Below are 17,136 nucleotides of genomic sequence, written 5' to 3'. Positions count from 1 at the left end.
ACTTTCCCATGTTTATTAGCCAGCCCAATTCCTTCAAAGAATGCATCACTATTAATAATAATAATAATAATCTTTATTTTTATATAGCGCTAACATATTCCGCAGCGCTTTACAGTTTGCACACATCATCATCACTGTCCCCATTGGGGCTCACAATCTAAATTCCCTATCAGTATGTCTTTGGAATGTGGGAGGAAACCGGAGTGCCCGGAGGAAACCCACGCAAACACGGAGAGAACATACAAACTCTTTGCACTATTGCCAGTTGATCCTCGCAATGTTGCGGGGAGGAGCCTATCACCAAGAAATCATCCAGATATGGAACGATTAGGGTATTTTCTTCTCTGAGGTGAGCCATTACCTCCGCTATCAGCTTTGTGAAAACCCTCGGAGCTATGGCAAGACCAAATGGTAGAGCTGAAAACTGGAAGTGTTTTAGGACTCCCCTGATGTGAACTGCCATCCTGAGGAATCTCTGGTGATCTTTGTGTATTGGGACGTGATAATATGCGTCCTTTAAGTCCAGGACCACCATGAAGCATTGGGGAAACAACATCTTGATAGATGACTTTATCGTTTCCATCTTGAATGCTTGAATCTCCAGGAAATCGTTTAATTTCTTTAGATTTATAATAGTCCTGAAGGAACCGTCTGGTTTCTTCCTCAGGAATAGAGGGGAATAGTACCCTTGCCCTCTTTCTTGTGGGGGAACCTCCAGGAGTACACCCTTTTTTACTAACTCGATCACCTCGTTTTCCAGAGCCAGCTGTTCTTCTGCCGAAGATCTTATGGATGTCATCATAAAAGAGGGACGGGGGCATCTTTTGAATGTCAGCCTCAGGCCTGATTCTATAATGTTCAGAATCCATTGACTGGAGGTAATCTTTTTCCAGGCTGGAAGAAAGAGAGATAACCTCCCTCCCACCTGGGGCGAACCTTCATTGAGAAGGTTTCTTGTTATCAGTGGGGTTTTTGTTAAAGATGAACCCCTTGTTTTTGTTCCTCTTATCCTCCCACTTTCCCTGGCCTCTCCCAGGGTTCTTGCGGAAAAACCTCTTGTTCCGAAAGGGCTTCCGGTAAGAGGGGAGACCAAGGGAGGGAAAGGACTTTTTCTTGTCCCCGGCTTTTTCCAGGATGTCATCTAATGTGGAACCGAACAAAAACTCCCCTTCGCAGGGGATAGTACATAGTTTTGTTTTTGTTTGCAGATCGCCAGGCCAATTTTTAAGCCAGAGGGCACGCCTGGCCGCATTAGCGAACACTGCTGACCTGGCGGCTAACCTGATAGAGTCTGCTGAGGCGTCAGCCAGAAAAGCCGCCGCTCCCCTTATTACAGGTAATGTTTTCAGCATCGAGTCTCGGGAGGTTTTCCCTTTTAATTGACCCTCTAGTTGATTTAACCAGATCATTAGGGAGCGGGATGTGCAAGCTGCTGCCACTGCTGGTTTCAGGCCTCCTCCAGCTGACTCCCAAGAGCCCTTGAGGAAGGCGTCCGCCTTCTTGTCCATAGGGTCTTTTAGGACCCCCATGTCCTCAAACGGGAGAGCGAATTTCTTTGATGCTTTGGCTATTGCTACATCTAATTTGGGGGCTTTTTCCCAGAAGGAACAGGATTCATCCTCGAAGGGGTATTTCCTTTTCGGGGTTAGGAGAGTCTTTTTCATGGGTTTTTTCCATTCCTTTTTAATTAACGCTGCAATTGCTTCGTTAAGCGGAAAAGCTCTTCTCTTTTTTTTGTTCTAATCCCCCAAACATGATGTCTTGTGCTGACTTTTTGGGGTGGGAGTCTACTAGTCCCATAGTACTCCTCACTGCCTTTATGAGGCCATCAGTGTCCTCTAGCGGGAAACAATTGTGACCTCCTGAGGAAGAAGTGGATGATGAGGATAAGGAGGAGGAGTCGGAGGATGCTGAACTCGCACTATCGCTGTCAGATTTAGAGACTGGGGACGGGGACCTGTGTCTGGTCCTTCTCCGTTTTTTCCCTCTTTTTAGGGATCTAAAGGTGTCTTCCACCTGTTCTTTAATCAGGTTTTTAAGATCTGTTGCAAACCCGGGCAGACTTTCAGATACTGTTTGCTGTATGCAGGAATTGCATAGCTGCTTCTCCCATGCGGGTGGAAGATCCTCTTTACAGATGGCACAGGCTTTATGCTTTGTTTTACCTACGCTTTTCCTCCCCTAAAAGAGACAAATAATAATCTTACTGTCTCTAACTTTCACGAAGATCAACTTACCACCTCCAGGACCCATAAATACCGGTTGGGGATTCTCAGCCTCTGGCTTTTTCCCCGACGCCGTGCTGGACTCCTTGCTGTGTTGAGACCTTTGGCGTTCTTTGCCGGTGTCCTGGTAACTTTTCTGCTGTCGCCTTTTTTGCTGCTGCTGAGGCGATGCTGTAGGTGGAGGTGATCCAGGCAGGGGAGACGCCGGGTCGCTCATACTGCTGCTGGTCTGCTGCCAATAACGCTGGCTGCGCCTGATGCTGCGACGATTAGTAGCTCCTAAGGCTCTTGCTGATAAACTGCAGAGCCGCTGAGAGGAAATAAATCCCCCATTTTAAAGCTCCCGCCGCTTCCCCGGCGCCTGCGCAGTAGCGCTTAACCGACGGCGAGGAGCGCCGAACGCCGGCGCAGATGCTTCTGCGGCGTCTTTGGAATGCGCAAGCGACCTATCCTTTGGCGACGCCTGCGCAGACGCTTCTGCGGCGCCTTTGGAACGCCCAAGCGACCTATCTTTTGGCGACGCCTGCGCAGACGCTCCTATCGGCGACGCCTGCGCAGTAGCGCTCAGCCGACGGCGAGGAGCGCCGAACGCCGACGCCTGCGCAGATCCAAGCCCAGCGTCTCGCGAGACCAGCGCAACTCCTGGCATGCGCCGTACTCACAAGATGGCCGCCCGGAGTGCAGATATGGCGCTGCTAACCGGCACCCCCGGTCCTATGCAGACCCTACTGCGTGGCTCTGCATACCCGATGGCGTGCAGTGTGCAGGCTGACGCGTGCTAAAGGAGGGCCACGCCGCACCTCCCGCAACCACAGAGGGACCCCCCCTGGATGTTGCCGCTGCTGCATCTTACCTGGGGAGGTGACCGCGAACTCGTCACCTCCCCCGCACACCCTGTCGGCCCACTGGCTCCCAGCGGTGGCGCTTCGGGTCACCACCCTAGCCGAGGCAGAGGGACCCCAGCTGCCTGAATCGGACTGGTTGGCCCCGGAATTCCAACGACGACTGGTAAGTCTGTAGGTCTCCCATCAAGGACAGGAAACCAACTGATGCAGGAGAGTGGTACCGCCTTTTTATCCGTAGGTTTCCTGTCCTTGGTGGGCGGATCCCCTCTCTCCGTGGTGCCGTCATGGGCGATCAGAGAAAAACAACTAAACACATGCACATATATAGTACATACTCACTATACAGCTAATCCCCAACGCCCTCAATCACCTGTAAAAAAAAATAAAATAATAAACCACCATATAATCCCTGTTTCATTTAATAACGAGTGTCCCACGACGATCTCCCATGGAGAGCTGTCGCATCAGATGTGACTGCTCTCCAGAGGCTCCGGTGATACACTGATGGCAGGTATTCTTCCGCAGTGTATCACTCCGCCGTCAGAGGTCAATTGAGTTCAAGCTGTCACCTATGGCAGCGCTGCATGGGAAAATTCTCATGCAGCAGTGCTGTATTTATGTTGGTTTATTATTTTATTTTTTTTACAGGTGATCGTGGGCGTCGCATGGATTAGGAGAACAATAAAGATGGAAAACTGTGTTGTGTTTTATTTCATTAAAATACTTTATTCTGGCTGTGTCTTTTTTTAATCCCTTAATAACTATAGGATTAGTAATGGAGAGGTGTCTTATTGACACCTCTCCATTACTATGCCGGCTTGATGTCACCTTACAATACAACCGTGACAACAACCCCGCAAATATTACCTCATATGCCACCACTATAGGACAGTGGGAAGAGAGAGGCTAAGTGCTGGAATTGGCGCATCTTAGAGATGTGCCATTCCTGGGGCGGCTGAGTGCTGGTGTTTGTAGCTGGGGGGGGGGGGGGAATATCCATGGTCCCTTGCTAGGCTATTAATATCAGCATAGCCTTTTCTGGCTATTAATTATAGGGGGACCCCACATTATTTTTGGGGGGTCCCCCTATTTTAATAGCCAGTAAAAGCTACAGTTGTGGCCAAAAGTATTGACACCCCTGCAATTCTGTCAGATAATACTCAGTTTCTTCCTGAAAATGATTGCAAACACAAATTCTTTGTTATTATTATCTTCATTTAATTTGTGTTAAATGAAAAAACACAAAAAGAATAGTTCTAAAGCCAAATTGGATATAATTCCACACCAAACATAAAAAGGGGTGGACAAAAGTATTGGCACTGTTTGAAAAATCATGTGATGCTTCTCTAATTTGTGTAATTAACAGCACCTGTAACTTACCTGTGGCACCTAACAGGTGTTGGCAATAACTAAATCCCACTTGCAGCCAGTTGACATGGATTAAAGTTGACTCAACCTCTTTCCTGTGTCCTTGTGTGTACCACATTGAGCATGGAGAAAAGAAAGAAGACCAAAGAACTGTCTGAGGACTTGAGAAATTAAATTGTGAGGAAGCATGAGCAATCTCAAGGCTACAAGTCCATCTCCAAAAACCTGAATGTTCCTGTGTCTACCGTGCGCAGTGTCATCAAGAAGTTTAAAGCCCATGGCACTGTGGCTAACCTCCCTAGATGTGGACGGAAAAGAAAAATTGACAAGAGATTTCAACGCAAGATTGTGCAGATGCTGGATAAAGAACCTCGACTAACATCCAAACAAGTTCAAGCTGCCCTGCAGTCCGAGGGTACAACAGTGTCAACCCATACTATCCGTCGGTATCTGAACGAAAAGGGACTGTATGGTAGGAGACCCAGGAAGACCCCACTTCTTACCCCGAGACATAAAAAAGCCAGGCTGGAGTTTGCCAAAACTTACCTGAAAAAGCCTAAATGTTTTGGAAGAATGTTCTCTGGTTAGATGAGACAAAAGTAGAGCTTTTTGGGCAAAGGCATCAACATAGAGTTTACAGGAGAAAAAAAGAGGCATTCAAAGAAAAGAACACGGTCCCTACAGTCAAACATGGCGGAGGTTCCCTGATGTTTTGGGGTTGCTTTGCTGCCTCTGGCACTGGACTGCTTGACCGTGTACATTGCATTAAGAAGTCTGAAGACTACCAACAAATTTTGCAGCATAATGTAGGGCCCAGTGTGAGAAAGCTGGGTCTCCCTCAGAGTTCATGGGTCTTCCAGCAGGACAATGACCAAAAACACACTTCAAAAAGCACTAGAAAATGGTTTGAGAGAAAGCACAGGAGCCTTCTAAGGTGGCCAGCAATGAGTCCAGACCTGAATTCCATAGAACACCTGTGGAGAGATCTAAAAATGGCAATTTGGAGAAGGCACCCTTCAAATATCAGGGACTTGGAGGAGTTTGCCAAAGAAGAATGGTCTAAAATTCCAGCAGAGCATTGTAAGAAACTCATTGATGGTTACCGGAAGCGGTTGGTCGCAGTTATTTTGGCTAAAGGTTGTGCAACCATTAGGCTGAGGGTGCCAATAATTTTGGCTGGCCCATTTTTGGAGTTTTGTGTGAAATGGTCAATGTTTTGCTTTTTTCTTCATTCTCTTTTGATTTTTTTTTTCATTTAAGACAAATTAAATGAAGATAATACCAAAGAATTTGTGATTGCAATCATTTTCAGGAAGAAACTGAGTATTATCGGACAGAATTGCAGGGGTGTCAATACTTTTGGCCACAACTGTAAATATACAGCTGCAGACTGATATTCATAGCCTGGGAAGTTCCTTGTTTATTAACCCCCTTCCTAGGCTGCAAACATTGGCCCCCAGTCACTGGCTTTCGCTCTCTGGCGCACAAAATTGCACGGGAGCCCACGCCATTTTTTCTTTTTTAAATATTTTTATTGGGTTTTATGTTAAAAAACGGGATTGGGGAAATATAGGAGTGGAGCCATTTTAATGTTTTTTTATATTAAAGATATTACGTTTATAGCTGGGCTCACATTTGCGAGAAACTCGCACCTCAATACACTCAGGACCGAAGTGCACGGCTGCAGCCATTTCTATGCAGCTGAACACTCCGATCTGAGTGGTGAGTATTGAGATGCGAGACTTCTACTAGTTTCTCACAAGTGTGATCCCAGCCAAGGGGGAGAGAGAGAGTGTGAGTGTGTTTAACTCTTTATGTACCATTTATTATGGTTATTACTGAACATTGGGCTTGGTATAGTATCTCGATATATCTGCGTGTGGAAACATTATTCTTCAATGGAGAATATAATAGAGGTTGGACAAGAAATATCACAATTATTTTTTTTTTGTTAAACAGATCTTTACTTAGCTTAAAAAAAAGCATACAAATCCGCATGAAAATCAGCATCAAATTCACGCGGATTTTCAAGTGCGTTTTCTGCCAAGAGAGGAAGAATCTGCGCAGAAAATTCCACAGGCAAATTTGCAACCTGTGCACATACCCTACAAATTACCCTAGTCAGGAAGATGCAAAAGATTCAGAGCGAAGGGGTTAACCACTAGAACCACAAACTCCCGAAACCTGACTAACATGTTTAACCCTTTCAGGAGAGAACCGTAGGTCACAGTGGTGTCCTGACAGGAGTGACACGGCTCCTCCGTACAGGTAGCATGCAAGCTCCAGGCCTGGGCTCGGTGAGAGCTTCTGCAGGGCACTCGGTCAGCGCACGTGCTGCACACATCCCAGTGTCACGGACTCACAGCTTGGCTGAAGCAGCTGCAACATTTCCCGCGCTTTCCACATTACCGCGCATCTCCTGACACAGACGCTTCCAGCATCCCGTGGTCAGGTTTACGTCATCGGCAGTCTCTCATGGACACACCCCCTGATCTACCAGCTGCTCCACCAGGAACCAATCAGCTGCCTTCTCCAAACCGTCTCCCCGGCTGCGCCACAAGCCTCCTGCCGGCTTCACACGCCACAGACTCCGCCCCCTGCCAATCTGGCCCAATGGCGTGCCAGAGAATGTCCGGCGTGCGGGGCGTGTGAGGTCAGAGCGCAGCCTGGCCAGCGTCCCTCCTCCGTGGCCCCGCCCCCCGGCAGGCAGCTCTCCGGCCCGCGCTCAGTGTCGCGCCCTCTCTCTTGCTCTCTCCCTGTGTGTAGAGCTGCAGACATGGCGGCCGAGCAGCAGCAATTCTACCTGCTCCTCCAGAACCTGCTGAGCCCCGACAACGGCACCAGGAAGCAGGCCGAGGTGAGCGGGGCCGGGGGAGGATGAGTGCGGCGGTGCGGCTCCCGTGCTGGTCTCTGTCTCCTCAGGTCCCAGACGCGGCCCACGTGTCACCAGAGCGGCGCTCCACGCCGGCTCCTCTCGTGACTACTGACACATTGCTCCGGCAGGTCGCCATAAACTTCCCGTGCACTGGCTGCTGGCGCATCTGTGGCCTCCTGCCCCTCACTGGTCCTCCTACAGGACTGCAAGTCCCAGGAAAAGTACCTCAGTGACCCAGTGTATCCTGCTGGTGGCCACTCCAGCCCCAGTGATGGCAGAAGCCATGGGCTGTGATTGCGCAGTCCACATAGTAATGAGCAGGACCTGAATCTGGATTCCCAATGTCAGGACATTATTGGAAGGCGATCATGACGCATGACGGACCATCGCTGTAAGGCTACGTTCACACTAGCGTTGCGCCGCCCTGCGTCGGCGACGCGACGCACGGAAAAACGCGCGCGTTTTGCGACGCGTGCGTCGTTTTTTGACGAAATCGGACGCAAGAAAAATGCAACTTGTAGCGTTTTCTTGCGTCCGACACTAGCGTCTAAAACGACGCACGTGTCGGAAAACGCGTGCAAAAAGACGCACGCGTCCCCTATGTTAAACATAGGGGCGCGTCGCCGACGCAACAGCGACGCGACGCTAATGTGAACGTAGCCTAAGGCGGGGCAGATCTAATGGGTTGGAAGGTTTTCTGCTATGATTGATGGGCACAGGTCAGTTGACAGGTGGATCTCGATTTCCAAGTTAAAGGCAAAAAAAAAATCCTAAAACTCAGATTTTGCTTCCCGCTGTTCCCAGAAGAGCGATTATTTATACTGATGACCATGCAAGTGCGGGCTCTCCTAAGCCGGCGCGGGCGGGCTCTCCCGGGCCGACGCTTCAAGACCCATTAGTCCCAACTTGATGATAAATATTTTTGGCCAGATTTTGAGTAACATTCCATCCTTCATGTTTGGAGAGAATAAATTGGCAGAATCTCTTCTTTGCCAATCTGATAATTTAGCACCTCCTATGTGATGGTTACATCCAGTTTAAAGAGATTTGATTTAGAGATGTTTAATAATAACAATCTTTATATAGCGCCAACATATTCCGCAGCGCTTTACAGTTTAACAGTTTCAAACACAACAGTCATAGGTAACAATGTTAACAATACAGTAATAAAGCAAAATAAGACGACCCTGCTCGTGAGAGCTTACAATCTACAATGAGGTGGGGGAGATGCAAAGTACAGGTGTGTATTTACAGTGATGTATTTACAATGATGGTCCAGCCATCTCCAGGGAGTGGGGGGTAGATGGAGATAGTGAATGGGCTACACACACACAAACATAACATGAGTTTGATTAGGGAATGTGATAGGCCGCTCTGAACAAATGTGTTTTGAGCGAGCGCCTAAAACTATAATCCACTGTTTGTGGAATGTCTACAGGATATGATTTAAAGAGGGCATGTCACAGGTCAGGTGGATAGTTTTCATTTTATTCCCATAATTCCTTTAGCACAGGCTTGTTTTTTTAAATTTTCAATACTGTTCCAGACATAAGCCTTTTTATTTGTGCACGTTCTTTTGGCCTTCACCAAGGGCTGTGTCTTTAGGCTACACTGCATTATTACCTTATGGGCACCGCCCACTTTCTAAAGACCACAAAAATTGGCACTAAACACTACTGCAAATTAAAATAAAACTTTCTCAAGGTGTCGGCTGGAATAAAATAAGCACAAAAACTGCCTAATAAGTCCTGTTTAAAGGTAAAGGGGTTTTCCAGGACTTTCTTTATGGGCCTAAGAATTAACAAGCAGGTAGTTGCTCACTACCTGCTTGTACTACCCAGCACCCACTCAGAGGTAACAAACCACTTCTTCCAGTGATTCTGCTGTTTCACGTCAACAGAGCAGCTCTAATTTTTCTGGTGTGCTTAGTCTACAATGTGTGTCATACCAATTGTCAGCCAGCTCCTCTGCAGTTAGGCTAGGTTCACATTGCGTTAATGGCAGTCCGCTAGCGGGATACGTTACAAAGCGACACTAGCGCTATGTAACGGATCTGTTAGCGCACTTATTGACTGCCATTATGTAGCGCATCGCTATCGCATGTCCTAATCGGCATGCGTTGGTGATGTTCCGTTATTCTGTGATGGACCTCGGACGCAGTCTGCAGCGTTTTTGGGTCTGTCACCGCTAGCACAGATAAAGCATCTGTGCTAGCGCAATCGCATAAACGCGATCTTTTTCAGCACTTGCGTTAACGCAGTCCATTTAACGTATGCGTTGAATGGACTGCACTAACGCAATGTGAACCTAGCCTTAGGCGTTGGGGAGATGGCTGTCAATCAGAATGACATAGCCAGTCACACCCCATCAACGGAGCAGAAGAGAAGCAGCTGCTCTTGAGATGTGACGTTGGCGGAAGCTGCAGAATCATCGGCAGAGATCGATGGTGGGTAGGCTGGTAGTTCTTTTAGTTAAAAAAAAAAATAGTAATAAATAGTCCCTGATAATCAAATTAAATGTATCATAAATGCATGTCCCACCTTTCGGGACAATACTTACGTTGAGAACTACTATTTCTTGTAGCTACTTATGTATTCACTAGATGGTGGCCTGATTCTAACGCATCAGGTATTCTAGAATATGCATGTCCACGTAGTATATTGCCCAGCCCACGTAGTATGTTGCAAAAGCCCACGTAGTATGTCGCACAGCCACGTATGTCATAGGTTAAAAAATAAACATATACTCACCTTCCGAGGGAGCCCTTGTAGTCATGTCGCCTGTGTGCGGTGCACTCGGGAGCTTCCGGTTCCAGGGTTGGTAGGCAGGACCCGTGATGACGTCGCGGTCACATGACTGTGACGTCATGGCAGGTCCTTGGCGCACAGGACCTGTGATGAGGCCGCGGTCACATGACCGTGACGTCATGGCAGGTCCTTGTCGCATACCATCCTTGCCACCGGAACCTGCCGCTTGCATGGAGCGGTTACCGGAGCATCGTGAGGAGCGGGAAAGGCGGCGGAAGGTGAGTATTTAATGATTTTTTTTATTTTTAACATTAGCTCCTTTTACTATTGACGCTGCATAGGCAGCATCAATAGTAAAAACTTGGTCACACAGAGTTATAGCGGCGGTAACGGAGTGCGTTACCCGCGGCTTAACGCGGTCCGTTACCGCTGGCATTAACCCTGTGTGAGCGGTGACTGCGGGGAGTATGGAGCGGGCGCCGGGCACTGACTGCAGGGGAGTAGGGAGGGACTAATCGGACTGTGGTCGTCGCTGATTGGTCGCGGCAGCCATGACAGGCAGCTGGCGAGACCAATCAGTGACTTGGATTCTATGACAGAGGCCGCGACCAATGAATATCCGTGACAGAAAGAAGGACAGACAGAAAGACAGAAGTGACCCTTAGACAATTATATAGTAGATTCTTTGGATGTGACTGCCACATCACTGGGTGGAAAGTGGATCAGTGGACAGCCTTAAGGTACCTTCACACATAACGATATTGTTAACGATATCGTTGCTATTTGTGACGTAGCAACGATATCGTTAATGAAATCGTTCTGTGTGACAGCGACCAACGATCAGGCCCCTGCTGGGAGATCGTTGGTCGCTGAATAAAGTCCAGAACTTTATTTCGTCGCTGGACTCCCTGGAGACATCGCTGGATCGGCGTGTGTGACACCGATCCAGCGATGTCTTCACTGGTAACCAGGGTAAACATCGGGTAACTAAGCGCAGGGCCGCGCTTAGTAACCCGATGTTTACCCTGGTTACCATGCTAAAAGTAAAAAAAAACAAACACTAGATACTTACCTAACGCTGTCTGTCCTCCAGCGCTGTGCTCTGCACTCCTCCTGTACTGTCTGTGAGCCGGAAAGCAGAGCGGTGACGTCACCGCTCTGCTTTCCGGCTCACAGACAGTACAGGAGGAGAGCAGAGAAGCAGAGCGCAGCGCTGGAGGACAGACGGCTGTAGGTAAGTATCTAGTGTTTGTTTTTTTTAACTTTTAGCATGGTATCCAGGGTAAACATCGGGTTACTAAGCGCGGCCCTGCGCTTAGTTACCCGATGTTTACCCTGGTTACCGGCATCGTTGGTCGCTGGAGAGCGGTCTGTGTGACAGCTCTCCAGCGACCAAACAGCGACGCTGCAGCGATCCGGATCGTTGTCGGTATCGCTGCAGCGTCGCTTAATGTGAAGGGGCCTTTACTCTAAACCTGCCACAACACATTCTGGTTGTGATGTAGATATCTGTTAAGGGAATGCCCCTTTAAAGGGAATCTTGCCAGCTGGTTTTGCTTTGTAATCTGAACAGATTTCAGCCCTGCCCTTCATCAAGCTCCCTAGTTTTGTTTGCTTACTATGATTGTTTTAGCACCAGGAGCTTATCATTGCTGGGACACAACCGCACACTTGGACATGCAGGCTCCTGTGACGGGCACATCACTTTCTATAGCCATTGTATATACAGAGCCTGGTGTGGGCGGGGTTAGCTTTCTCAGCTCTGCTGTATTGCTTAATCTAAAGACTATCAGAACAGCTGCACCCAGTAAACTAAGTGATACAACATTGGATTCAGGGACTCTTTGCCTACATCAGGCTGCTCTCAGATGAGGAAACAGGAACACATGGGCTACTTGCACAGTGAACAAGTCTGTATGATCATGTTCACACACCACCAAGAAACCTGAAGACACAAAAGAGAATAGTAAAACCAAAAACACTCAGTTTGAAAAAATGTTGCAGTAATCCGCAAGTGCTAGTAAAAGATGTAAAAAACAGGGTATTTGGTTGATACGTTTTTTGCAAAAAATGTATACTAAGCTGCTCTACCAATCTTCACGGTATACCCTTATCAGAGCAGTCCTAACTAATGTATGCAATCCCTATCTGATGTATTTAAAAACCTGATCATCTGTATATAACCTGTGTGAACAGGGTTCAGAGAGGAAAAATCCATGTGTGCATGGAACTCCCCAGTCTTGTAGACACAAGAGAACAATTATGGAAACAGGAACACATGGGCTACTTGCACAGTGAACAAGTCTGTATGATCATGTTCACACACCACCAAGAAACCTGAAGACACAAAAGAGAATAGTAAAACCAAAAACACTCAGTTTGAAAAAATGTTGCAAAAAACGTATCAACCAAATACCCTGTTTTTTACATCTTTTACTAGCACTTGCGGATTACTGCAACATTTTTTCAAACTGAGTGTTTTTGGTTTTACTATTCTCTTTTGTGTCTTCAGGTTTCTTGGTGGTGTGTGAACATGATCATACAGACTTATTCACTGTGCAAGTAGCCCATGTGTTCCTGTTTCCATAATTGTTCTCTTGTGTCTACAAGACTGGGGAGTTCCACCACTCCTCTTGGGCTATCTGCACAAAAGCTGTTCTACCCTGTATGCACACATGGATTTTTCCTCTCTGAACCCTGTTCACACAGGTTATATACAGATGATCAGGTTTTTAAATACATCAGATAGGGATTGCATACATTAGTTAGGACTGCTCTGATAAGGGTATACCGTGAAGATTGGTAGAGCAGCTTAGTATACATTTTTTGCAAAAAACGTATCAACCAAATACCCTGTTTTTTACATCTTTTACTAGCACTTGCGGATTACTGCAACATTTTTTCAAACTGAGTGTTTTTGGTTTTACTATTCTCTTTTGTGTCTTCTGCTCTCAGATGAGGTAGCAAAAACTGCTGAGCTTCCCTTTATAAAATGTGAAATCCGGACAAAAATACTGCACCTTGGGCAGTATTAGTATTACTATTAGATGGGAAGTCTACATGGAATAATGAATCCAACAGAATGTAATTGTTTTTAAAACGAACATTCGTATAATTAGTGGTATAAGGACCATGCAACATGCGTCAACTGTAGACAGGTGTCATCAGGCATCCAGATGTTGTTTTTTTTGCATGGATGCTCAAACATCACACATGCCCCCCCAGTATTGTGCCTGTGTACTGTCCAACTCTTTGAGGTGAGCTGCTCTGCGGTGGGTTAGTATTGGTTTGTAATCTCGGGGTAATCTCAGTTGTTGAATTAGGATGATTTTTCTATTCGCCACGACAGCACCCACTAGAGAGAGAGGGGATCCGCCCCTAGGAACAGGAAACCTACAGAGAGATAAAAGGGGCGGCCCCCCCTCGCTCCTCAGTTGGTTTCCTGTTCCTAGAAGGGAACCCACAGAGAAAAACTCTATGGCTAAGAAGAGGAAGACCTGCCTGGGCTACCGCCTGTATCGACTCTGCTGAGCGACAGGGGTCCCAGAGCAGGTAGACAGTGTCGGGGGAATGTTCCTGCGGGCTCCCCCCTCATCTGGTGCGGCTGACAGGGAAGCCTGAAGGTACCAACGGTCTCCCTGCTGGGACACCGTTGGGTAAGTGCTAATGAAAGGCACGGCGCAGTGTGGATACCTGTGGTAATGCCCTCCTGAGTGGAGCTGAGCAGCGGTGTGGTGTCCCTGGGCGGAATCTTCCCTCCGTTCCCTCCAGAGGTAAGAGGCGACATGGTGGGAAGCAGCGCTGAGAGCGCTTCCGGTTTGCAGAGACGCGGGCGCATGCGCAGTAGCGTCGGCGTCCCATGGAAGGAAGCTTGAACTTCCGGGGTCGCGGTGTCAGAGTACCATTTCCGGGGGAAACGCCATATTGGATTCCCCCATGCGATCCCAGCGTCTGGATGCCGGACTTGTGAGTAAAAAAAAAAAACAGGATGGGGATGTATGCAGGAGTGGCTACACTATAAAAGTCAGGATGAGAAGTGCAGTCAGTGTGCATTATGTCATCCCAAGAGGAGGTCCGTGTGCACTCCATGGAAGAGCCACTAGTACCTAGTAGCGAAACCAGGAAAAACAGCAGTGGACACTTTAAGTTAAGTGACTCCACTGATAAATCGGGAAGAAAATCATCCCGTTCCACATCCCAAACTAAGACAACCCCGCAGCCGGTAAAATTAATACGCTGGGTGAGTGTACGCATACTTCACTGAAGTATATATTGATTCCTTTGCTTGTATTATTTTAGGCAAAAAGGACGGGAAAGAGTAAGCACAAACAATGTGCTATATGTACCGAACCCCTGCCTGACTCCTATACTAAGAGTCTATGTCAGGCATGTATAGATAACACCTTACGGCAGGAGGAATCGGTGAAAATGAACGAGATACGGCTCATAATTAGGGAAGAACTTCAGTCGTTAGGAGGCGGTTCTTCCTCTATTAATACCGAGAAAAAGAAAAGAAGAGTATCCTCACCTAGAGCTGACACGTCAGCAGAGAGTGGGGAGGTCGACTCTGAGGTCTCTCAACTGTCTGATTCTTCAGGGGAAGAAGACTTTGTTTGCTTTCCAACTGAAGGCATAAACAACTTGGTTAAATCGGTGAGAAATACGATGGGGGTATCGGAGTCAAAAGAACCCCAAACACCACAGGAAATCATGTTTGCTGGTCTTTCCCAACGGAAAGGCCACGTGTTTCCAATAAACCAGGCCATAAAGGACCTCGTTAAGAAGGAATGGGGTAAAGGTCAAAAAGGTTTTGTACCAATACCCTGTAAGAGGCGCTACCCATTTGATGACGAAGATTTAAGTACATGGACCAAAATACCAAAGGTCGATGCTGCAGTTGCATCTACATCTCGCCGGTTCTCCTTGCCCGTGGAAGATGCAGGTTCCTTAACAGATCCCATGGACCGAAAATCAGATGCGCTCCTTAAAAAATCGTGGGAGGCCTGTGTCACGGCATTCAAACCGGCAATTGCAGCCACATGTACTGGCAGATCAATGTTAGTCTGGCTGGATCAGCTGGAGCAAAATATTAAAAATGGTGTATCCAGGGAGAAGTTACGAGCGTCTATCCCTTTGATCAAGGGTGCGGCTGCCTTTATATCGGATGCCTCTATTGACTCCCTACGACTGGCGGCCAGAACAGCTAATATCTCCAACACGGCTAGGCGGGCTTTATGGCTAAAAAACTGGAAAGGAGATGCCCAATCTAGATCCAAATTATGTGCCATACCCTGTCAGGGTGAGTACCTGTTTGGAACAGTCCTTGACGATATACTCAAGAAGGCAGGTGGAAGGAAAAAAGGATTCCCTAATCCCTTTGTTCCATCTTACAGAAGGGCCTTCAGGAAGCCACCATTCGGAAAGAAGGGAGGCTTCAGAGACAGATGGAACAATAAGGATTTTAAACAAAAAGGAAACCTGTTTAATAAACGTCCATTCAAGCCAGCCGACAAATTCCAGTAATTATATTCCTCCAGTGGGTGGAAGATTAAAACAGTTTAGGCAACAATGGGAAGAGATAACAATAAATACTTGGGCCATTAAATTAATATCTTCAGGCCTCACATTAGACTTTATTAGAACTCCACCGGACTCCTTCCTCCTTACCACCTTAAGATCCAGGCCTCAGCAAGAGGCACTTGAAACAGAGGTTAAAACCCTCCTACGCAAACAAGTCCTAGTGGAAGTCCCATCTTCCCAGAGGGGGAGGGGATTTTATTCTCCCTTGTTTCTGATTAATAAGCCGGATGGCTCTTTCAGAACCATAATTAATTTAAGAAAGCTGAACTCCTTTATAAGGCCTAAAACATTCAAAATGGAATCCATTCGTTCAGCCATAAAGAATTTATTTCCAAACTGTTACATGGTAGTATTGGATCTTAAGGATGCTTACTATCATATTCCTATACATCATTTATTCCAGCAGTTCCTTCGGGTAGCAGTCTGTATAGAGGGACAAATTCGTCATCTACAATATAAGGCGATGCCCTTCGGATTATCCATGGCCCCAAGGGTTTTCACAAAATTGCTATTGGAAGTTATGTCTTTCCTAAGAGTAAAAGATACTTTAGTCATTCCATATCTAGATGACCTATTGATTGTGGGTAAAGACCCCCTACAGTGTGAGCAGAGGTTACGGGAAGTAGTGGTTTCCTTACAATCCCTGGGGTGGCTGGTTAATTGGGAAAAATCTAGACTTCAGCCGGTTAAGTGTCAGAAATTCCTAGGGCTCCTTCTAGATTCAGCTGACCAGATTTGTAAGCTGCCTGAGGATAAGAAAATCTCCATAGTTGATAAGGTATCTTTAGCAATAGAAAATCGTAGTATGTCACTCAGACAGAGCATGTCATTACTAGGTTCTCTGACATCGTGTATTCCTGCGGTCCAGTGGGCACAGGCTCATACTAGGCCTCTACAAAAATTTATATTAGAGGAGGACATTAAGAATAGAGGCTGTCTGGATAGAACAGTTTATCTAACAACGGAAGTATTACACTCCCTTAGGTGGTGGTTAAATCAGAAAAACCTTTCAAAAGGGGTTCTCTGGATAATTTCTCCCTCTAGTATAGTGACCACAGATGCTGGTCCTAAAGGCTGGGGGGCACATTTTAAGGATCAGTGGGTTCAGGATCTTTGGTCTAGTTCGGAACTGGATAGTTCTTCAAATGTCAAAGAGTTGAGGGCGATATATTATTCCCTACTTCACTTTCTTCCTCAGCTCAGCGGCTCTCACACAAGAGTGTTCTCCGACAACACCACGGCAGTAGCTTACTTAAACCATCAAGGAGGTACGCGGTCGGACAGACTCAGGCAGCTGGCATCAGACATCATGGAATTAGCCGAAGGTCATCTGCTATCACTATCAGCAGTTCACATCAGGGGCACAGACAACTTTCGTGACGATTTTCTGAGCAGTCACACCCTTCATCAAGGGGAATGGATGCTAAACAGAAAAATTTTCAAAATGATAACAGCGCAATGGGGTATTCCTCAAATAGACTTGTTTGCCACAAGAG

General features: G+C 47.0%; 1 protein-coding gene across 1 annotated transcript in view; it reads left to right on the top strand.

Moving 5' to 3' along the window:
- The first annotated feature begins 7,137 nt into the window (after positions 1-7,137).
- IPO5 (importin 5) overlaps positions 7,138-17,136 on the top strand; it is a 105,813-nt gene continuing 95,814 nt past the window's right edge. Inside the window, exon 1 of the mRNA XM_069758008.1 lies at positions 7,138-7,295. Coding sequence (XP_069614109.1) covers positions 7,215-7,295 — 81 coding nt within the window. The 5' untranslated portion in view covers positions 7,138-7,214. The remainder of the gene's footprint in view (positions 7,296-17,136) is intronic.

This window comes from Ranitomeya imitator, chromosome 3 (genome assembly GCF_032444005.1).
Source record: "Ranitomeya imitator isolate aRanImi1 chromosome 3, aRanImi1.pri, whole genome shotgun sequence".
Lineage (NCBI taxonomy): Eukaryota > Metazoa > Chordata > Amphibia > Anura > Dendrobatidae > Ranitomeya > Ranitomeya imitator.
This window is presented reverse-complemented; position numbering and strand designations above follow the sequence as displayed.